Source organism: Salmo trutta, chromosome 7 (genome assembly GCF_901001165.1).
Source record: "Salmo trutta chromosome 7, fSalTru1.1, whole genome shotgun sequence".
Classification (NCBI taxonomy): Eukaryota; Metazoa; Chordata; class Actinopteri; order Salmoniformes; family Salmonidae; genus Salmo; species Salmo trutta.
In genome coordinates this window covers 59614690-59634455 of record NC_042963.1, presented here as the reverse complement: position 1 = coordinate 59634455, position 19766 = coordinate 59614690, and the positions used below count along the sequence as shown (strand labels likewise).

General features: G+C 44.7%; 1 protein-coding gene across 1 annotated transcript in view; it reads right to left on the bottom strand.

Moving 5' to 3' along the window:
• The window catches only part of vwf (von Willebrand factor), a 182633-nt gene that overhangs the window by 159988 nt on the left and 2879 nt on the right, over positions 1–19766 (bottom strand). Inside the window, exons 3-16 of the mRNA XM_029759558.1 lie at positions 19756–19766; positions 18945–19047; positions 18623–18831; positions 18152–18273; positions 17246–17477; positions 14804–14926; positions 13744–13855; positions 13589–13635; positions 13268–13404; positions 7262–7400; positions 4852–4952; positions 4551–4746; positions 1747–1962; positions 1337–1583 (exon numbers count right to left, since the gene is read on the bottom strand). The exon at positions 19756–19766 is cut by the window's right edge and continues 133 nt beyond it. Of these exons, the coding sequence (XP_029615418.1) occupies positions 1337–1583; positions 1747–1962; positions 4551–4746; positions 4852–4952; positions 7262–7400; positions 13268–13404; positions 13589–13635; positions 13744–13855; positions 14804–14926; positions 17246–17477; positions 18152–18273; positions 18623–18831; positions 18945–19047; positions 19756–19766 (1995 nt within the window). The remainder of the gene's footprint in view (positions 1–1336; positions 1584–1746; positions 1963–4550; positions 4747–4851; positions 4953–7261; positions 7401–13267; positions 13405–13588; positions 13636–13743; positions 13856–14803; positions 14927–17245; positions 17478–18151; positions 18274–18622; positions 18832–18944; positions 19048–19755) is intronic.

The following is a 19766-nucleotide window of genomic DNA, read 5'->3' as shown; positions in this document are numbered from 1 at the left end:
CGTTCTGGCCATTATTAAGAGCCGTTCTCCCCTCAGCAGCCTCCTGTGAATGATACATCAACCAGGATCAAGGGGCAGGGCAATTTGTGGCTTTTTACTTTTTGTAATCTCAGTCTAGGTTACAAAACTAAGACCGTCGTCAAAACTAAGATGGTTATTCCGAGTTGTTCTGCCAAGTTGTTCTGACAAGTTGTTCAAGGAAGGAAAGAGAGGCTCCACACCACTCTCTCCCTTGAGTGTCTTACCTAGTTATTTACAATTTGCTATTTTGTTGCTTTGTCAACTATGTGTGTGTTTTCTATACCCGTTCGCTCCTCTCCTTGTAGGCTTTACAGACGCTCCCCACCCCTTGGCTGCAACCCTTCTAATGTAGTGTACCCTGCACGCACAACCCAAGTGGAATTCCTGGTGTCTGGCAGCGTTTGGAACTGCCGATCTGTGGTCAAGACCTCCAAGTTCATCACAGCCTATGCTGCCCTTCAGTCACTTAAACAGCGTTTGACATGCTTCTAAGTACGGTAATGGAATATTTTGAAACTTTTTGTCACGAAATGCGCTCGCGCTTCACCCTTCGGATAGTGACCTGAAGGCACGAACAAAACTGAGCTATTTCAATATAACTATTGATTATTTGGAACCAAAACAACATTTGTTGTTGAAGTAGAAGTCCTGGGAGTGCATTCTGACGAAGAACAGCAAAGGTAATCCAATTTTTCTAATAGTAATTCTGAGTTTAGTGAGCCCCAAACTTGGTGGGTGTCAAAATAGCTAGCCGTGGTAGCTATGTACTCAGAATATTGCAAAATGTGCTTTCGCCGAAAAGCTATTTTAAAATCTGACACCGCGATTGCATAAAGGAGTTCTGTATCTATAATTCTTAAAATAATTGTTATGTATTTTGTGAATGTCTATCATGAGTAATTTAGTAAATTCACCGGAAGTTTTCGGTGGGTATGCTAGTCCTGAACATCACATGCTAATGTAAAAAGCTGGTTTTTGATATAAATATGAACTTGATTGAACAAAACATGCATGTATTGTATAACATAAAGTCCTAGAAGTGTCATCTGATGAAGATCATCAAAGGTTAGTGCTGCATTTAGCTGTGGCTTTGGTTTTTGTGACATATATGCTTGCTTTGAAAATGGCTGTGTGATTATTTTTGGCAGGGTACTCTACTGACAACATCTTCTATCTCTGACTCTACTGATACTGTACTTTCTAAGCATGTGAAATGTGGTTGTCCCACCTAGCTATCTAAAATGAATTCACTAACTTTTAGTTGCTCTGAATAAGAGTGTCTCCTAAAAGACTAAAATGTAAAATGTGTGTGTACCAGATGCTGTTGTGGTCAGCGTAGACGTCGTTGGGTTGGTACAGCTGTCCGTCATGCAGGCAGGAGCAGAGGTCAGGTGTCACACACGCCCCCGTTTCACTAAGGTAATGGCCGGGGGGGCAGAAGCATCCCTCCTCACACCCTTCCTCCCCACCGCATCCAGGCTCCACCCCCGACAGAGAACGACATGATCGCTCACACACACTGCCACATGTCTTGTACAGCTGGCCCACTGGACAATGCATGGCTGTAGCACGCACACACACACACACAGACATAGAGAGAAAGAGTTATGAATGATACAGCCAACAACTCAGATGAAGAATAGGTGTTCCCAATGGTCTGTGCTGGGCCCTCCATTCTTTATGTAAAGAAGCTGGTTCTTCTGTGTACGTATGTGTGTGTGTTACCACAGCGTTCAGGTGTCCTCCAGGTCAGCAGAACTCCCCTAGAAGAGCAGGCAGCAGCGTAGGAGGCCAGAGCGGAACACAGACATTTCTCTCCGTCAGAACACACGCACACGTCGTAACGACAGAACCGCAGGAAGGGGAGGGGATTCACAAGGAAGTGACACGATCCAAACACCTCTGACATCATCATCCCACATGCCTCCTCTGCAAAACGCACTACAGGTAGAGAAAGGATACATACTGAACTAAACTGAAAGACTACAGGGAGAGAGATGAGACACCTTGAACTAAACTACAGGGAGAGAGATGAGATACCCGGAACTAAAGTACAGGAAGAGAGAAGAGACACCCTGAACTAAACTACAGGGAGAGAGAAGAGACACCCTGAACTAAACTACAGGAAGAGAAAAGAGACACCCTGAACTAAACTACAGGGAAAGAGATGAGATACCCTGAACTAAACTACAGGGAGAGAAGGTAAACAACCAGAACTAAACTACAGGAAGAGAGAAGAGACACCCTGAACTAAACTACAGGGAGAGAGAGTAAACACCCTGAATTAAACTACAGGGAGAGAGAGGAGACAAACTGAACTAAACTACAGGGAGAGAGAGGAGACACTGAACTAAACTACAGGGAGAGAGAGGAGACACTGAACTAAACTACAGGAAGAGAGAGGAGACACTGAACTAAACTACAGGGAGAAAGAAAAGACACTGAACTAAACTACAGGGAGAGAGAGGGGACACTGAAATAAACTACAGGGAGAGAGAGGAGACATGCTGAACTAAACTACAGGGAGAGAGATGAGACACCTTGAACTAAACTACAGGGAGAGAGAGTAGAAACATTGAACTAAACTACAATTAGAGAGAATAGAAACACTGAACTAAACTACAGGGAGAAAGAGGAGAGACAAACTGAACTAAACTACAGGGAGAGAGAAGAGAGACACATTGAACTGAACTACATGGAGAGAGTTTAGACACTGAACTAAACTACAGGGAGACAGAGGGGACACAATGAACTGCAGTACAGGAAGAGAGAGGAGAGACACACTGAACTAAACTACAGGGAGAGAGAGGAGACACTGAACTCAACTTCAAGGAGAGTGACGAGATACTGAACTAAACTACAGGGAGAGAGAGGAGACAGAGTAAAAATAAACTACAAGAGAGAGGAGACACTGATCAAAACTAAAGGGAGAGAGAGGTGAGAAACACTGAACTAAACTACAGGGAGAGAGAGGCGACACACTGAACAAAACTACAGGGAGAGATAGGTGAGAAACATTGAACTAAACTACAGGGAGAGAGAGGAAAGCCACTGAATTAAACTTTAGGAAGAGAGAGGAGACAGAGTAAAAATTAACTACAAGAGAGAGAAGACACACTGATCAAACTACAGGGAGAGAGAAGAGACACACTGAACTAAGCTACATGGAGAGAGAAGAGACACACTGAACTAAACTACAGGAAGAGAGATGAAATAGTAGAGAGAAGAGACACCCTGAACTAAACTACAGGAAGAGAAAAGAGACACCCTGAACTAAACTACAGGGAGACAGATGAGATAGCCTGAACTAAACTACAGGGAGAGAAGGTAAACAATCAGAACTAAACTACAGGAAGAGAGAAGAGACACCCTGAACTAAACTACAGGAACAGAGAAGAGACACCCTGAACTAAACTACAGGGAGAGAGAGTAAACACCCTGAATTAAACTACAGGGAGAGAGAGGAGACAAACTGAACTAAACTACAGGGAGAGAGAGGAGACACTGAACTAAACTACAGGAAGAGAGAGGAGACACTGAACTAAACTACAGGAAGAGAGAGGAGACACTGAACTAAACTACAGGGAGAAAGAAAAGACACTGAACTAAACTACAGGGAGAGAGAGGCGACACTGAAATAAACTACAGGGAGAGAGAGGAGACATGCTGAACTAAACTACAGGGAGAGAGAAAAGACACACTGAACTAAACACCAGGGAGAGAGAGAAGAGACACACTGAACTAAACTACAGGGAGAGAGAAGAGACACACTGAACTAAACTACAGGGAGAGAGAGGAGAAATAATGAACTAAACTACAGGGAGAGAGAGGAGTAAACCTGAACTAAATTACAGGGCATTAGAAGAGACACTAAACTAAACTATATTGAGAGAGGAGACACTGAAATGAACTACAGGGAGAGAGAGGAGACACACTGAACTAAACTACAGGGAGAGAGAGGAGACACTGAAATTAACTACAGGGAGAGAGAGGAGTCACCTTGAACTAAACTACAGGGAGAGAGAGTAGAAACACTGAACTAAACTACAGGGAGAGAGAGGAAAGCCACTGATTAAACTTTAGGAAGAGAGAGGAGACAGAGTAAAAATTAACTACAAGAGAGAGAAGACACACTGATCAAACTACAGGGAGAGAGAAGAGACACACTGAACTAAACTACATGGAGAGAGAAGAGACACACTAAACTAAACTACATGGAGAGAGAAGAGACACACTGAACTAAACTACATGGAGAGAGAAGAGACACACTGAACTAAACTGCAGGGAAAGAGAGGAGACACACTGAACTAAACTACAGGAAGAGAGAGGAGAAATACTGAACTAAACTTCCGGGAGAGAGAGGAGTAAACCTGAACTAAATTACAGGGGGAGAGAAGAGACACTGAACTAAACTACAGGGAGAGAGAGGAGACCTCCTTGAACTAAACTACAGGGAGAGAAAGGAGACACACTGAACTTAACTGCTACACATTGTTTGTGTGTGTGTGTGAGTGTGTGTGTGAGTGTACCTCTCTTGGGGTTGAGGGAGCAGGGGTCAGTATCCTGTCGATGGGTGGAGTCACAGTCTCCGTTGATCCTCCATGATTGGCCAAATGCCTGTGGCCCCGTCTCCACTAGTCCGGCAGCAGACAGGAAGTCATCACCTTGGTTACCGTTGTAGTTGCCACAGAGACCGCAGGTATGTCCAGCCCATACAGGCCCCAACTGGAGGGCGGTACCATGGTTACCAAGGTTACAGTAGTTACTAAGGTTACTAAGGTTACACACACACACCAAACATGCTACAAATAATAAGCCCTACCCCCTCACCTTCAGCAGCACACGTCCCCGCCCATCCCAGTCCAGACGAAGGTTGTCTCCAAAGAGAACACGCGCTCCAGACTGCACTGTCTTCTGGACACGCAAATTACCTTCACACATATATTACACATTAACTCTCTATCATTTGCTTGTGTGCGAGTGTGTGAGTATTTAAAATATCTATATATATATTTTTAAATATGTAAAAAATTTAAAATAAATACAAAGTAACACACAAATAACGAGACTATATACAGGATGTAAAGGTCAATGTGCTGTGGTACAGGTTATTCGAGGTAATTTGTACATGTAGGTAGGGGTAAAGTGACAATGCAAGGATAATAAACAACGAGTAGCAGCAGGCTTCGGGGTAGATTTGGCGCTCTGGTACCGCTTACCCTGCAGTAGCAGAGAGAACATTCTATGACTTGGGTGGCTGGAGGCTTTGACAATTCTTTTGGCCTTCCTCTTACACCGCCTAGTATATAGGTCCTGGATGTCAGGAAGCTTGGCCCCAGTGATATACTGGACCGTACGCACAACCCTCTGCACCAGGCGGTGATGCAACTGGTCAGGATGCTCTTGATGATGCAGCTGCAGAACTTTTTGAGGATCTGGGGACCCATGCCAAATATTTTCAGTCTCCTGAGGGGTAAAAGGTGTTGTCGTGCCGTCTTCACGACCGCCTTGGTGTTCGGACATGAAACTTGACCTGCTCCACTACAGCTCCGTTGATGTGGGGGCTGTAGGGTCAGGGTAAATGGGGGCCTGTTCAGCCAGCCTATTCCTGTAGTCCACGATCAGCTCCTTTGTCTTGCTCATATTGAGGGAGAGGTTGTTGACCTGGCACCACACTGCCAGGTCTCTGACCTCCTCCCTATAGGCTGTCTCATTGTTGTCGGTGATCAGGCCTACCACTGTTGTGTCATCAGCAAACTTAATGATAGTGTTTGAGTCGTGCTTGGCCACGCTTTCGTGGGTGAACAGAGAGTACAGGAGGGGACTAAGCACGCAGCCCTGAGGGGCCCCAGTGTTGAGGATCAGCGTGGCCGATGTATTGTTGCCTACCCTTACCACCTGGGGTCGGCCCGTCAGGAAGTCCAGGATCCAGTTGCAGGTGTTAGTCTTAGTGATGAGATATGTGGGCACTATGGTGTTGAACACTGAGCTGTAGTCAATGAATAGCATTCTGACATAGGTGTTCCTTTTGTCCAGGTGGGAAAGGGCAGTGTGGAGTGCGATTGAGATTGCGTCACCTGTGGATCTGTTGGGGTGGTATGCGAATTGGAGTGGGTCTAGGGTTTCCGGGATGATGGTGTTGATGTGAACCATGACCAACTGTTCAAAGCACTTCATGGCTACCGACACAAGTGCTATGGGGCGGTCAACATTTAGGCAGGTTACCTTTGCTTCCTTGGGCACAGGGACTATGGCAGTCTACTTGAAACGTGTGTATTACAGACTCGGTCAGGGAGAAGTTGAAAATGTCAGTTCAGTAACTTGCCAGTTGGTTTGCGCATGCTTTGAGTACACGTCCTGGCAATCCGTCTGGCCCCCCGGATTTGTGAATGTTGACCTGTTTAAATGTCTTGATCACATCTTCTACTGAGAGTGTGATCACACAGTCGTCCGGTGGTGTAGCTGGGGCTCTCATACATGCATCAGTGTTGCTTGCTTCGAAGCGAGTATAAATGGTATTTAGCTCGTCTGGTAGGCTCGCGTCACTGGGCAGCTCGTGGCTGGGTTTCTCTTTGTTGTCTGTAATAGTTTGTGAGCCCTGCCACATCTGTTGAGCGTCAGAGCCAGTGTAGTAGGATACAATCTTAGTCCTGTATTGACGCTTTTCCTGTTTGATGGTTCGTCGGAGGGCGTAGCAGTATTTATTATAAGCGTCCGGATTAGTGTCTCGCTCCTTGAAAGTGGCAGCTCTAGCCTTTAGCTCAGTGTGGCTGTTGCTTGTAATCTATGGCTTCTGGTTGGGGTATGTACGTACGGCCACTGTGTGTGGGGACGATGTCATCGATGCACTTATTGATGAAGCCGGTGACTGATGTGGTGTACTCCTCAATTCCATTGGATGAATCCTGGAACATATTCCAGTCTGTGCAGCAAAACAGTCCTGTAGCGTAGCATCCGCGTCATCTGACCACTTCCATATTGAGAGAGTCACTGGTACTTCCTGCTTTAGTTTTCGCAGGAATCAGAAGTATATAACTATGGTCAGATTTGCGAAATGGAGGGCAGGGAGAGCTTTGTATGCGTCTCTGTATGTCGAGTAAAGGTGATCAAGAGTTTTTTTCCCCTTGTTGCACATGCCACATGCTGTTAGAAATTAGGTAAAACGGATTTAAGTTTGCCTGCATTAACGTCCCCGGCCACTAGGAGCGATGCTTCTGTGTGTGTGTGTGAGTGTGTGTACCATGATTGAGAGGTGTCTGTATGTCCATGTTGTTGACAGAGACCACTCCTCCATGCTTCAGCTTCACTGTCATCCCCTCCAGTGGTGGCAGACTGAGGGTTACTGAGCGCGTGCAGACCGCATCCTGCTCATCTGCACACTGAAATATACAGAGCCACAATGGAGGACAGAAACACACTGAAACATAATGGAGGACTGGGACACGAAAGTACACAGAGCAGCTATGGCCAGCAGAGTGATACAGCACACTGAAAAAAGAGTGCCACAATGACGGACTGATACAACATGAAACGTAATGGAGGACATAGTTGAGTCATAATAGAGAATATGATCCATAATGGAGGACATAGTTGAGTTATAATAGAGAATATGATCCATAATGGAGGACATAGTTGAGTTATAATAGAGAATATGATCCATAATGGAGGACATAGTTGAGTTATAATAGAGAATATGATCCATAATGGAGGACATAGTTGAGTTATAATAGAGAATATGATCCATAATGGAGGACATAGTTGAGTTATAATAGAGAATATGATCCATAATGGAGGACATAGTTGAGTTATAATAGAGAATATGATCCATAATGGAGGACATAGTTGAGTTATAATAGAGAATATGATCCATAATGGAGGACATAGTTGAGTTATAATAGAGAATATGATCCATAATGGAGGACATAGTTGAGTTATAATAGAGAATATGATCCATAATGGAGGACATAGTTGAGTTATAATAGAGAATATGATCCATAATGGAGGACATAGTTGAGTCATAATAGAGAATAAGATCCACAATGGAGGATATACGGTACCAGTCCAAAGCTTGGACACACCAACTGATTCCAGGGTTTTTCATTATTTTTACTATTTTCTACAATGTATAATAATAGTGAAGACATCAAATCTATGAAATAGCACATATGGAATCATGTAGTACCCAAAAAAGTGTTAAACAAATATAAAATACAAAATATATTTTATATTTGAGTTTCATCAAAGTAGCCACTCTTTGCCTTGATGACATCTTTTCACACTCTTGGCATTCTCTCAATATTCTCTCTCTAACCCTAACTCTTCTTAAAAGTTAATTAGTGGAATTTATTTCCTTTTTAATATCTTTGAGCTATTCATTTGTGTTGTGAGGTAGGGGTGGTATTCAGAAGATAGCCCTATTTGGTTAACTTCATTGGGATAGGGGGCAGTATTTTCACGTCCGGATGAAAAGCGTGCCCAAAGTAAACTGCCTGTTTCTCAGGTCCTGTTTCTCTTGGTAGATTTAGATAGAAAACACTCAAAAGTTTCTAAAACGGTTAAAACTATGTCTGTGAGTATAACATAATTTATTTGGCAGGCAAAACTCCGAGGACAAACCATCCATGAAAAAAAATTGAGGTCACTGTGTTTTCAATTCATTTTCTATGGGAAACTATATTTATGAGGAACCTGGTTGCAGTTCCTATGGCTTCCACTAGATGTCAACAGTCTTTAGAAATTGGTTGATGTTTTTCTTTTGAGAAATGAAGAAGTAGGGCTGTTCATTGTGAGTGTCAAGCCAAGTGGACTCTTCTGTGTGGCGCGTGTGAACTGGAGTTCGCTCCACGTTGTTTTTATCCGCTATTGAACACAGTATATTCCATCTTAAATTGTATCTATTATTTACGTTTTAGGATATCTAAGGTTGGATTAGGAAAGTTGTTTGAAATGTTTGGACCAAGTTTACAGGTAACTTATTAGATACTTTGTAGTCATGTTGGGCGAGTTGGAACCGGTGCATTTCTGAATCAAACGCGCCAAATAAATTGACATTTTGGGGATATAAAGAAGGAATTTATCGAACAAAAGGACCATTTGTGATGTTTCTGGGACATTTTGGAGTGCCAACAGAAGAAGATCTTCAAAGGTAAGGCATGAATTATATCGTTATTTCTGACTTTTGTGTCGCACCTGCCTGGTTGAAATATGTTTTTCATGTGTTGGTAAGCGGGGCGCAGTCCTCAGATAATCGCATGGTTTGCTTTTGCCGTAAAGCCTTTTTGAAATCTGACATGGCGGCTGGATTAAGAACAAGTTAAGCTTTATTTTGATGTATTGCACTTGTGATTTTATGAAAGTTAAATATTTATAGTAATGTAATTTGAATTTGGCGCTCTGCAATTTCACCGGATGTTGTCGAGGTGGGACGCTAGCGTCCTACTGATCCGAAAGAAGTTAAAGACCAAGTCCATATTATGGCAAGAACATCTCAAATAAGCAAAGAGAAATGACAGACCGTCATTGCTTTATGACATGAAGGTCAGTCATTCCAGAGAATGTAAAGAACTTTATTCAAATGCAGTTGCAAAAACCATCAAGAACTATGATGAAACTGGCTCTCATGAGGACCAACACAGGAAAGGAAGTTCCAGAGTTACCTCTGCTGCAGAGGATCAGTTCATTTGAGTTACCAGCCTCAGAAATTGCAGCCAAAATAAACGCTTCACAGAGTTCAAGTAACAGACACATCTCAACATCAACTGTTCAGAGGAATAAGGTGGCATGGTCGAATTGCTGCAAAGAAACCAGCAACTGTTCAGGGAAGTCAGGAACCAATATACGCAGTCAGTCAGGAAAGCAAAGGCTAGCTTTTTCAAGCAGAAATTTGCATCCTGTAGCTCTAACTCCAAAAAGTTTTGGGACACAGTAAAGTCCATGGAGAACAAGAGCACCTCCTCCCAGCTGCCCACTGCACTGAGTCTAGGTAACATGGTCACCACCGATAAATCCATGATAATCGAACATTTCAATAAGCATTTCTCAATGGCTGGCCATGCCTTCCTCCTGGCTACTCCAACCCCGGCCAACCGCTCTGCCTCCTCCCACAGCTACTCGCCCAAGCCTCCCCAGCTTCTCCTTCACCCAAATCCAGATAGCAGATGTTCTGAAAGAGCTGCAAAATCTGGACCCGTACAAATCAGCTGGGCTAGACAATCTGGACCCTCTCTTTCTAAAACTATCTGTCGCCATTGTTGAAACCCCTGTTACCAGCCCGTTCAACCTTTCTTTCGTATCGTCTGAGATCCCTAAAGATTGGAAAGCTGCCGCGGTCATCCCCCTCTTCAAAAGGGGTGACACCCTAGACCCAAACTGTTACAGACCTATTTCCATCCTGCCCTGTCTATCTAAAGTCTTCGAAAGCCAAGTTAATAAACAGATCACTGACCATTTCGAATCCCACCGTACCTTTTCCGCTGTGCAATCTGGTTTCCGAGCTGGTCACGGGTGCACCTCAGCCACACTCAAGGTACTAAACGATATCATAACCGCCATCGATAAAAGACAGTACTGTGCAGCCGTCTTCATCGACCTGGCCAAGGCTTTCGACTCTGTCAATCACCGTATTCTTATCGGCAGACTCAATATCCTTGGTTTTTCTAATGACTGCCTCTCCTGGTTCACCTTTGCAGACAGAGTTCAGTGTGTCAAATCGGAGGGCATGTTGTCCGGACCTCTGGCAGTCTCTATGGGGGTACCACAGGGTTCAATTCTCGGGCAGACTCTTTTCTCTGTTTATATCAATGATGTCGCTCTTGCTGCGGGCGATTCCCTGATCCAGCTCTACGCAGACGACACCATTCTGTATACTTCTGGCCCTTCCTTGGACACTGTGCTAACTAACCTCCAAACGAGCTTCAATGCCATACAACACTCCTTCCATGGCCTCCAACTGCTCTTAAACACTAGTAAAACCAAATGAATGCTTTTCAACCGTTCGCTGCCCGCCCGCACCCGCCCGCCCGACTAGCATCACCACCCTGGACAGTTCCAACGTAGAATATGTGGACAACTATAAATACCTAGATGTCTGGTTAGACTGTAAACTCTCCTTCCAGACTCATATTAAACATCTCCAATCCAAAATGAAATCTAGAATCGGCTTTCTATTTCGCAACAAAGCCTCCTTCACTCACGCCGCCAAACTTACCCTAGTAAAACTGACTATCCTACCGATCCTCGACTTCGGCGATGTCATCTACAAAATAGCTTCCAATACTCTACTCAGCAAACTGGATACAGTCTATCACAGTGCCATCCGTTTTGTTACCAAATCACCTTGTGCCACCCACCACTGCGACCTTTATACTCTAGTTGGCTGGCCTTCGCTACATATTCGTCGCCAGACCCACTGGCTCCAGGTCATCTATAAGTCTATGCAAGGTAAAGCTCCGCCTTATCTCAGTTCACTGGTCACGATAACAACACCCACCCGTAGCACACGTTCCAGCAGGTATATCTCTCTGATCATCCCCAAAACCAACACCTCATTTGGCCGCCTTTCCTTCCAGTTCTCTGCTGCCAGTAACTGGAATGAATTGCAAAAATCACTGAAGTTGGAGACTTTTATTTCCCTCACCAACTTTAAACATCAGCTATCTGAGTAGCTAACCGATCGCTGCAGCTGTACATAGTCCATCTGTAAATAGCCCACCCAATCTACCTACCTCATCCCCATACTGTTTTTATTTTATTTACTTTTATGCTCTTTTGCACAACAGTATCTGTACTTGCACATCATCATATGCTCATTTATCACTCCAGTGTTAATCTGCTAAATTGTAATTATTCGCTCCTATGGCCTATTTATTGCCTACCTCCTCATGCCTTTTGCACACTGTATATAGACCTTCTTTTTTTTCTACTGTGTCATTGACTTGTTTATTGTGTTATTGGCTTGTTTATTGTTTACTCCATGTGTAACTCTGTGTTGTTGTATGTGTCCCACTGCTTTGCTTTATCTTGGCCAGGTCGCAGTTGTAAATGAGAACTTGTTCTCAACTAGCCTACCTGGTTAAATAAAGGTGAAATAAAAAAATAAAAAAGACATTACCATACTATCATCGGATCGTAGAATGCGCCAATGTTTGAACGGTTCCCTTAATTTGTTCAGAGCACTTTGAATTACATTTACATTTACGTCATTTAGCAGACGCTCTTATCCAGAGCAACTTACAAATTGGTGGATTCACCTTATGATATCCAGTGGAACAACCACTTATAGCGGGTCATGTCTCATCTTGTTTTCAATTTTCTCAATGGCAGTATTAATCTGACCATTTTTGTACCCCCTCTCCTTGAACTTGTTCTCAACTAGCCTACCTGGTTAAATAAAGGTGAAATAAAAAAATATACCTAAAGGACACCAATAAGATGAAGAGACTTGCTTGGGCCAACACACACAAGCAATGGACATTAGACCGGTGGAAATCTGTCCGGATGATCTCTGCATGTGTGGTTTCCACCGTGAAGCATGGAGGAGGATTCTGATGGTGTGGGGGTGCTTGGCTGGTGACACTGTCAGGGATTTATTTAGAATTCAAGGCACTCTTAAACAGCATGGCTACCACAGCATTCTGCAGCAATACGCCATCCCATCTTGTTTGCGCTTAGTGGGACTGTCATTTGTTTTTCAACAGGACAATGACCCAATACACCTCCAGGCTGTTTAGGGGCTATTTGAATAAGAAGGAGAGTGATGGAGTGCTGCATCAGATGACATGTCTTCCACAATCACCCGACCTCAACCCAATTGAGATGGTTTGGGATGAGTTGGACTGCAGAGTGAAGGAAAAGCAGCCATCAAGTGCTCAGTATATGTGGGAACTCCTTCAAGATGGTTGGAAAAGCATTCCAGGTGAAGCTGGTTGAGAGAATGCCAAGAGTGTGCAAAGCTATCATCAAGGCAAAGGGTGGCTGCTTTGAAGAATCTAAAATCTATAATATATTATGATTTGTTTAACAGTTTTTTGGTTACTACATGATTCTATATGTGTTATTTCATAGTTTTGATGTCTAGAAAGAAAAATCCTGGAATGAGTAGGTGTGTCCAAACCTATGACGGGTACAGTATTTTAAACGACCCCATTTTCAAAAATGTGATGATATAAGCTTGAAGCCCATTTAAAAACAGTAGGTGACTTGCAGCAGGAAGTATGCAGGATGTTTATATGGGATGGAAGTGTCTTACCTGAACAGTTTCTATGATGACAGAGAAGTGGTTGTCAGTGCAGTCTCTAGCCAGCAGGTACTGACAGTGGCCAGAGAAGGTAAAGAACTTGTTGTCAAACGTCTTGAAGTGAGACTGGCCCGTCACTAAGCACTCCCCTGCAAAAGAACACATAACACAGCACTGAGGGAGTGTCTGTGAGTGAGGGTCAGTTTGTGTGAGTGAGGGTGTGTTTGTGTGAGTGAGGGTGTGTTTGTGTGAGTGTGTTTGTTTGTGTGAGTGAGGGTGTGTGATTGTGTGTTAGTGTGTGTGTGTAAGCGTGTATGTGTGTTTGTGTCTCACCAGGACAGCCTTGGTTGGTACACTCCCAGGAGCCGTGTCGACAGATGCTGGAGACAGAAGAGAGGAGAGAAACAGCATGAACGATGCCATCACTTAGAGAAAGACCCCACTGTCCTGATAGCATCACAACTCTGTATGTGTGTATGTTTGTGTACCAGGTGTTGCAGTCCTGTGAGATGCTGGAGCCAGGAGGGAAGTGTTGACCCATGTGAATACAGGAACAGTGAGACACCTCCACACAGAGACCACCATCCAGCACCTTACCCACTGACACAGAGAGAGAGTTAACACCTCACCCACTTCCACAGAGAGAGAATTAACACCTCACCCACTGACACAGAGAGAGAGTTAACACCTCCCACTGACAGAGAGAGAGAGAGAGAGAGTTAACACCTCACCCACTGACACAGAGAGAGAGAGTTAACACCTCACCCACTGCCACAGAGAGAGAGTTAACACCTCACCCACTGACAGAGAGAGAGAGTTAACACCTCACCCACTTCCACAGAGAGAGAGTTAACACCTCACCCACTGACACAGAGAGAGAATTAACACCTCACCCACTGACACAGAGAGAGAGAGTTAACACCTCACCCACTGCCACAGAGAGAGAGTTAACACATCACCCACTGACACAGAGAGAGAGAGAGAGTTAACACCTCACCCACTGCCACAGAGAGAGTTAACACCTCACCCACTGACACAGAGAGAGAATTAACACCTCACCCACTGACACAGAGAGAGAGAGTTAACACCTCACCCACTGCCACAGAGAGAGAGTTAACACCTCACCCACTGACAGAGAGAGAGAGAGTTAACACCTCACCCACTTCCACAGAGAGAGAGTTAACACCTCACCCACTGACACAGAGAGAGAGAGTTAACACATCACCCACTGACACAGAGAGAGAGAGAGAGTTAACACCTCACCCACTGACACAGAGAGAGAGAGTTAACACCTCACCCACTGACACAGAGAGAGAGTTAATACCTCACCCACTGACACAGAGAGAGAGTTAACACCTCACCCACTGACACACACACACACACACACACACACACACACACACACACACACACACACACACACACACACACACACACACACACACACACACACACACACACACACACACACACACACACACACACACACACACACAGTTAGAGAGAGTACACACAGACATTAAATACTGTGTAGTGTCCTGTTCTTACCTGGGCAGCTGCAGCCGTCCACACATTCCTCCTTACAGACCTCCTGGATGTTGAGACTCTGACAGGTGGTGGAACAAGACCTAGAACACTCACTGTAATGCATCCCTATTGGACACCTGGGGGCTACACACACACACACGTGTTATTTTCTCCAGTTCCACGTTATTTACCTTGAGAAGTAGTGCACCAAACATCTTAGCTAGATTGATAATTGCATGGCTAAGAACTCCTCTGCAATAATGTCAAAATGAATTACAGATTCATTGATTTATCTTAGATAAATTTTGACTTACAGTCAGGTCCATGAGTATTTGGACATTGACCAAGTTTTTATTATTTTAGCTGACTACCACAGCATGTTGGAGTTGAAATTAAATAATGAATATGAGCTGAAAGGGCAGACGTTGAAATTTAATTTGAGGGTATTTACATCCACATCGGGTGAATGGTGTAGGAATTACAGTACTTTTTATACATGGTCCCCTCCTTTCTAAGGGACCAAAAGTAATTGGACAACTGTCTGCCCAGCTGTTCCTTGGCCAGGTGTGTGTTATTCCCTCATTAGTTCATTTACAGGTAAGCAGATAAAAGGTCTAGACTTCACCTCAAGTGTGGCATTTGCATTTGGAATCTGTTGCTGTTAACCCTCAATATGAAGTCAAAGAGCTGTCACAGCCAGTGAAGCAAGTCAACATTAGGCTGAAAAATCCAAACAAACCCATCAGAATGATGGCTAAAACATTAGGTGTGGCCAAATCGACTATTTGGTACATTGTTAAAAAGAAAGAACTCACTGGTGAGCTCAGGAACCCCAAAAGGCCCGGAAGACCACGGAAAACAACTGTGGTGGATGACAGAATAATTATTTCCCTGGTGAAGAAAACCCCCTTCACAAAACCCCCTTCCCTACAGGAGGTAGGATTATCTGTGTCAATCAACAATCAAGAGAATAATTCACCAGAGTAAAAACAGACGGTTTACCAAAAGATGTAAACCATTGGTAAGCCTCAAAAACAGGAAGACCAGATTAGAATTTGCCAAAAAACAAAAAAGCCTGTACAGTTCTGGAACAACATCTTATGGACCGATGAGTCAAAGATCAACTTGTACCAGAAAGATGGGAAAAGATGAGTATGGAACTGCTCATGATCTGAAGCATGCCACCTCATCTGTGAAGCATGGTGGAGGTAGTGTTACGGCATGGGCATGTATGGCTGCCAACGGAACTGGTTCCCGTGTATTTATTGATGACGTGACTGCTGACAAAAGCAGCAGGATGAAGTGTTTAGGGCTATATTATCTGTTCAGATTCAGCCAAATGCTTCAAAACTCATTGGACGGCGCTTCACAGTGCAGATGGACAATGACCCGAAGCATACTGTGAAAGCAACCCACTACTTTTTGAAGGCAAAGAAGTAGAATGTGCTGCAATGGCCAAGTCAATCACCTGACCTGAATCCAATTGAGCGTGCATTTCACTTGCTGAAGGCAAAACTGAAGGCAAAAGCCCCTAGAACAACAGGAACAGAATACAGCTGCGGTAAAGGCCTGGCAGAGCAACACCAGGGAAGAAACCCAGCATCTGGTGATGTTTATGGGTTGCACTTAAAAAATAACGTTTTTTTTCTTTTTAACCTTTATTTAACAAGGCAAGTCAGTTAAAAACAAACTCTTATTTTCAATGACAGCCTAGGAACAGTGGGTTAACGGCCTTGTTCAGGTGCAGAACAACAGATTTTTTTACCTTGTCAGCTCAGGGATTCAACCTAGCAACCTTTCAGTTACTAGTCCAACGCTCTAACCGCTAGGCTACCCTGCCGCCACTTCAGGCAGTCATTGACTGCAAATGATTGAAACTCACAATTTATTTTATGATTATGTTAGTTTGTCCAATTACTTTTGAGGCCCTAAAATTGGGGGGCTATGTATAAAAAATGTTTAATTCCTGCAGGGTTCATACAATAATTTTGACAAAACCCTAATATTAAAGATGAAAGTCTACATTTAAAACACATCTTGACTGTTTCCTTTCAAATCCAGTATGATGGTGTACAGAGACAGAATGATAATCTATTGTGGGGGTGTACAGAGACAGAATGATGAAATCTATTGTGGGGGTGTAAAGAGACAGAATTATGAAATCTATTGTGGGAGCGTACAGAGACAGAATCCTGCAAATTGTGTGCCTGTCCAAATACTTCTGGACCTGACTATATTTTGAGGAAGTGTTACTGCCTATGTTGTTGCTACAGTGTCTCAAGAAGGGCAGAAAACAACTGTAATATTGTTTTTGCCAGATACAGCATCCTCCTAAAGGTCTGAAGCCAGCTACAGTTAACTTCATATTAGTGTTCAGACTTACAACAGTAGGTTTACAAAACGTAAGTCCTCTGCACTGCAAACACAGACACTCCCCTCCCCTCCTTTCTCTCAGAGACTCACTGCATTGGCTCTCCTCCAACCAGCCGTGCAGCACTTGGCCATGGGCATGGCAGGTCCTGGCAAACTCCAATAGGACGTGGCAGTGGCAGTCTGGCCCCACCCCTAGCCCCTCCCCCTGGCCACAGTGACACGCCTCTTCCTCACAGAGAGACAGGAAGGCTTCTGGAGAGACCAGACTGGCACAGCGCAGGAAGACAGGAGAGGTACGCAGCACACTGCACCTGGATAACATCTAGAACACACACACAGCTGGCTCACACAGCTGGCTCAAACAGCTGGCACACACAGCTGGCTCACACAGCTGGCACACACAGCTGGCTCACACAGCTGGCTCACACAGCTGGCACACACAGCTGGCACACACAGCTGGCTCACACAGCTGGCACACACCGCTGGCACACACCGCTGGCAACACACAGCTGGCTCACACAGCTGGCTCACACAGCTGGCACACACAGCTGGCTCACACAGCTGGCACACACAGCTAGCTCACACAGCTAGCTCACACAGCTGGCTCACACAGCTGCATTTCCTAAGGTTTTTCTTTAAATTAATCTTACTACTGGACTAAAGTACATGTTAATCAGAGGCTGTCTATTGATAGAATGGCTGTTGGTGAGTGGCGTGAAGGAGTACATTTGATTGGTCTAAAGATGGGAGCAGAGATCTCTCATCCAAGTGGAGAAGTTGACCTGAAGCAGAAACTTCAAATGAGGCCAAACAGAAAGGACAATAAGATGCATTTTACATCCGTTTACAAACACAGCAAGATGTTTTCTCTTCTCTATGTTAATTCCACCTCTACACACCGTTAGCACAGAGCAGGAACACTGAGAACACACAGGGTAAGGCTGGTGAATCCGTGTCTAGGGGGCAGTTTTGGAATAAGAGTACTATTGGTCTTACTGTGGGCGTATCTACGGTGGTGTTACAGGATTGACTGGGAGGAGTGACGCGCCGGCAGGGTTGACCCGCCCCTTTCAGGGCCCAGGAGTTGGCAAAGTCATAACTGTCGTCTGTCAGGAAACCTGGACACAAACAAACATGTTATGACACAGATCTCCCTGTTTGTGTCTCTCCTCAATACAGCTACAGTTAATTTGGAATGTAGTTGGTGCCTTCACAAACACAAACAGACCCACACACACATTCTTCATCACCTCTCATCGCCTCTCAGACCTCCTCCCTCTCATATTATTTCCTGTCCTTTTGGTGACTCAGACCCTCTGTTCTTCCAGGAATCCAAACCTCAAAAACACACGTACACACACACACACACACAACCTCGCTCCCCTACACACATGCACACACTCATATATACACCTCCTATACACACCTACACGGACCCTGCACACACACACACACAAACACACTCACCCTCCTGTGCAGTGTAGTCATCGTCAGGTACAGTGTTAAAGTTGCCGCACAGCCCACAGGTGCGGTTACCATGGTGTTTGGTCATCATCAGGGCAACGTTAGCTTGGTTGTCGATGGTTACGGTGAAGCCAAACTCTTCACTCCATAGCTTATAAAAGCCCAGCTCAGACCCAGCAAACACACCATGAGACGCATAGGGCAGGGACAGCCTACACAACACAACACACAACACACACATGTAAAACACACACACACACTTGCCTTAGACCTGACAGTCTAGTGCGGGAAACCAACCTGCTGATGACACACACAGAAAGCCTACCTCTTCTCTCTCTGAGACAGGCGACCGTCCACAGAGAGGTGCAGCTCAAACACCTCGCCAAGGAACAGAGTCACACCACTCCTCTGCCCCCGGACAAAATCACCTGGACACACACACACACACACACACACCACAGAACACACACACATACACCACAGAACACACACACACATACACCACAGAACATACACACATACAACACAGAACATACACACACACCACAGAACACACACACATACCCAGAGAGAAAGAGTTATGAATGATACAGCCAACAACTCAGATGAAGAACAGGTGTTCCCAATGGTCTGTGCTGGGCCCTCCATTCTTTATGTAGAGGTCTGTCTGTCTGTCTGTCTGTCTGTCTGTCTGTCTGTCTGTCTGTCTGTCTGTCTGTCTGTCTGTCTGTCTGTCTGTCTGTCTGTCTGTCTGTCTGTCTGTCTGTGCTGGGCACTCCATTCTTTATGTAGAGGAGCTGGTTCTTCTGTGGACAAGCTCAAGTGATGAGGAACCTTGCCTAGACCTGTAGACGTATGTGTGTCCTACCCAGCAGTGTGAAGGCTCTGTGCTGGGCCCTCAATTCTTAATGTAGAGGTGTGTGTGTGTGTGTTTGTCTTTGTGTGTGTGTGTGTGTGTGTGTGTGTGTGTGTGTGTGTGTGTGTGTGTGTGTGTGTGTGTGTGTGTGTGTGTGTGTGTGTGTGTGTGTGTGTGTGTGTCCTACCCAGCAGTATGAAGACTCTGTGCTGGGCCCTCAATTCTTAATGTAGAGGTGTGTGTCTGTCTGTGTGTGTGTGTGTATTTGTGTGTGTCCTACCCAGCAGTGTG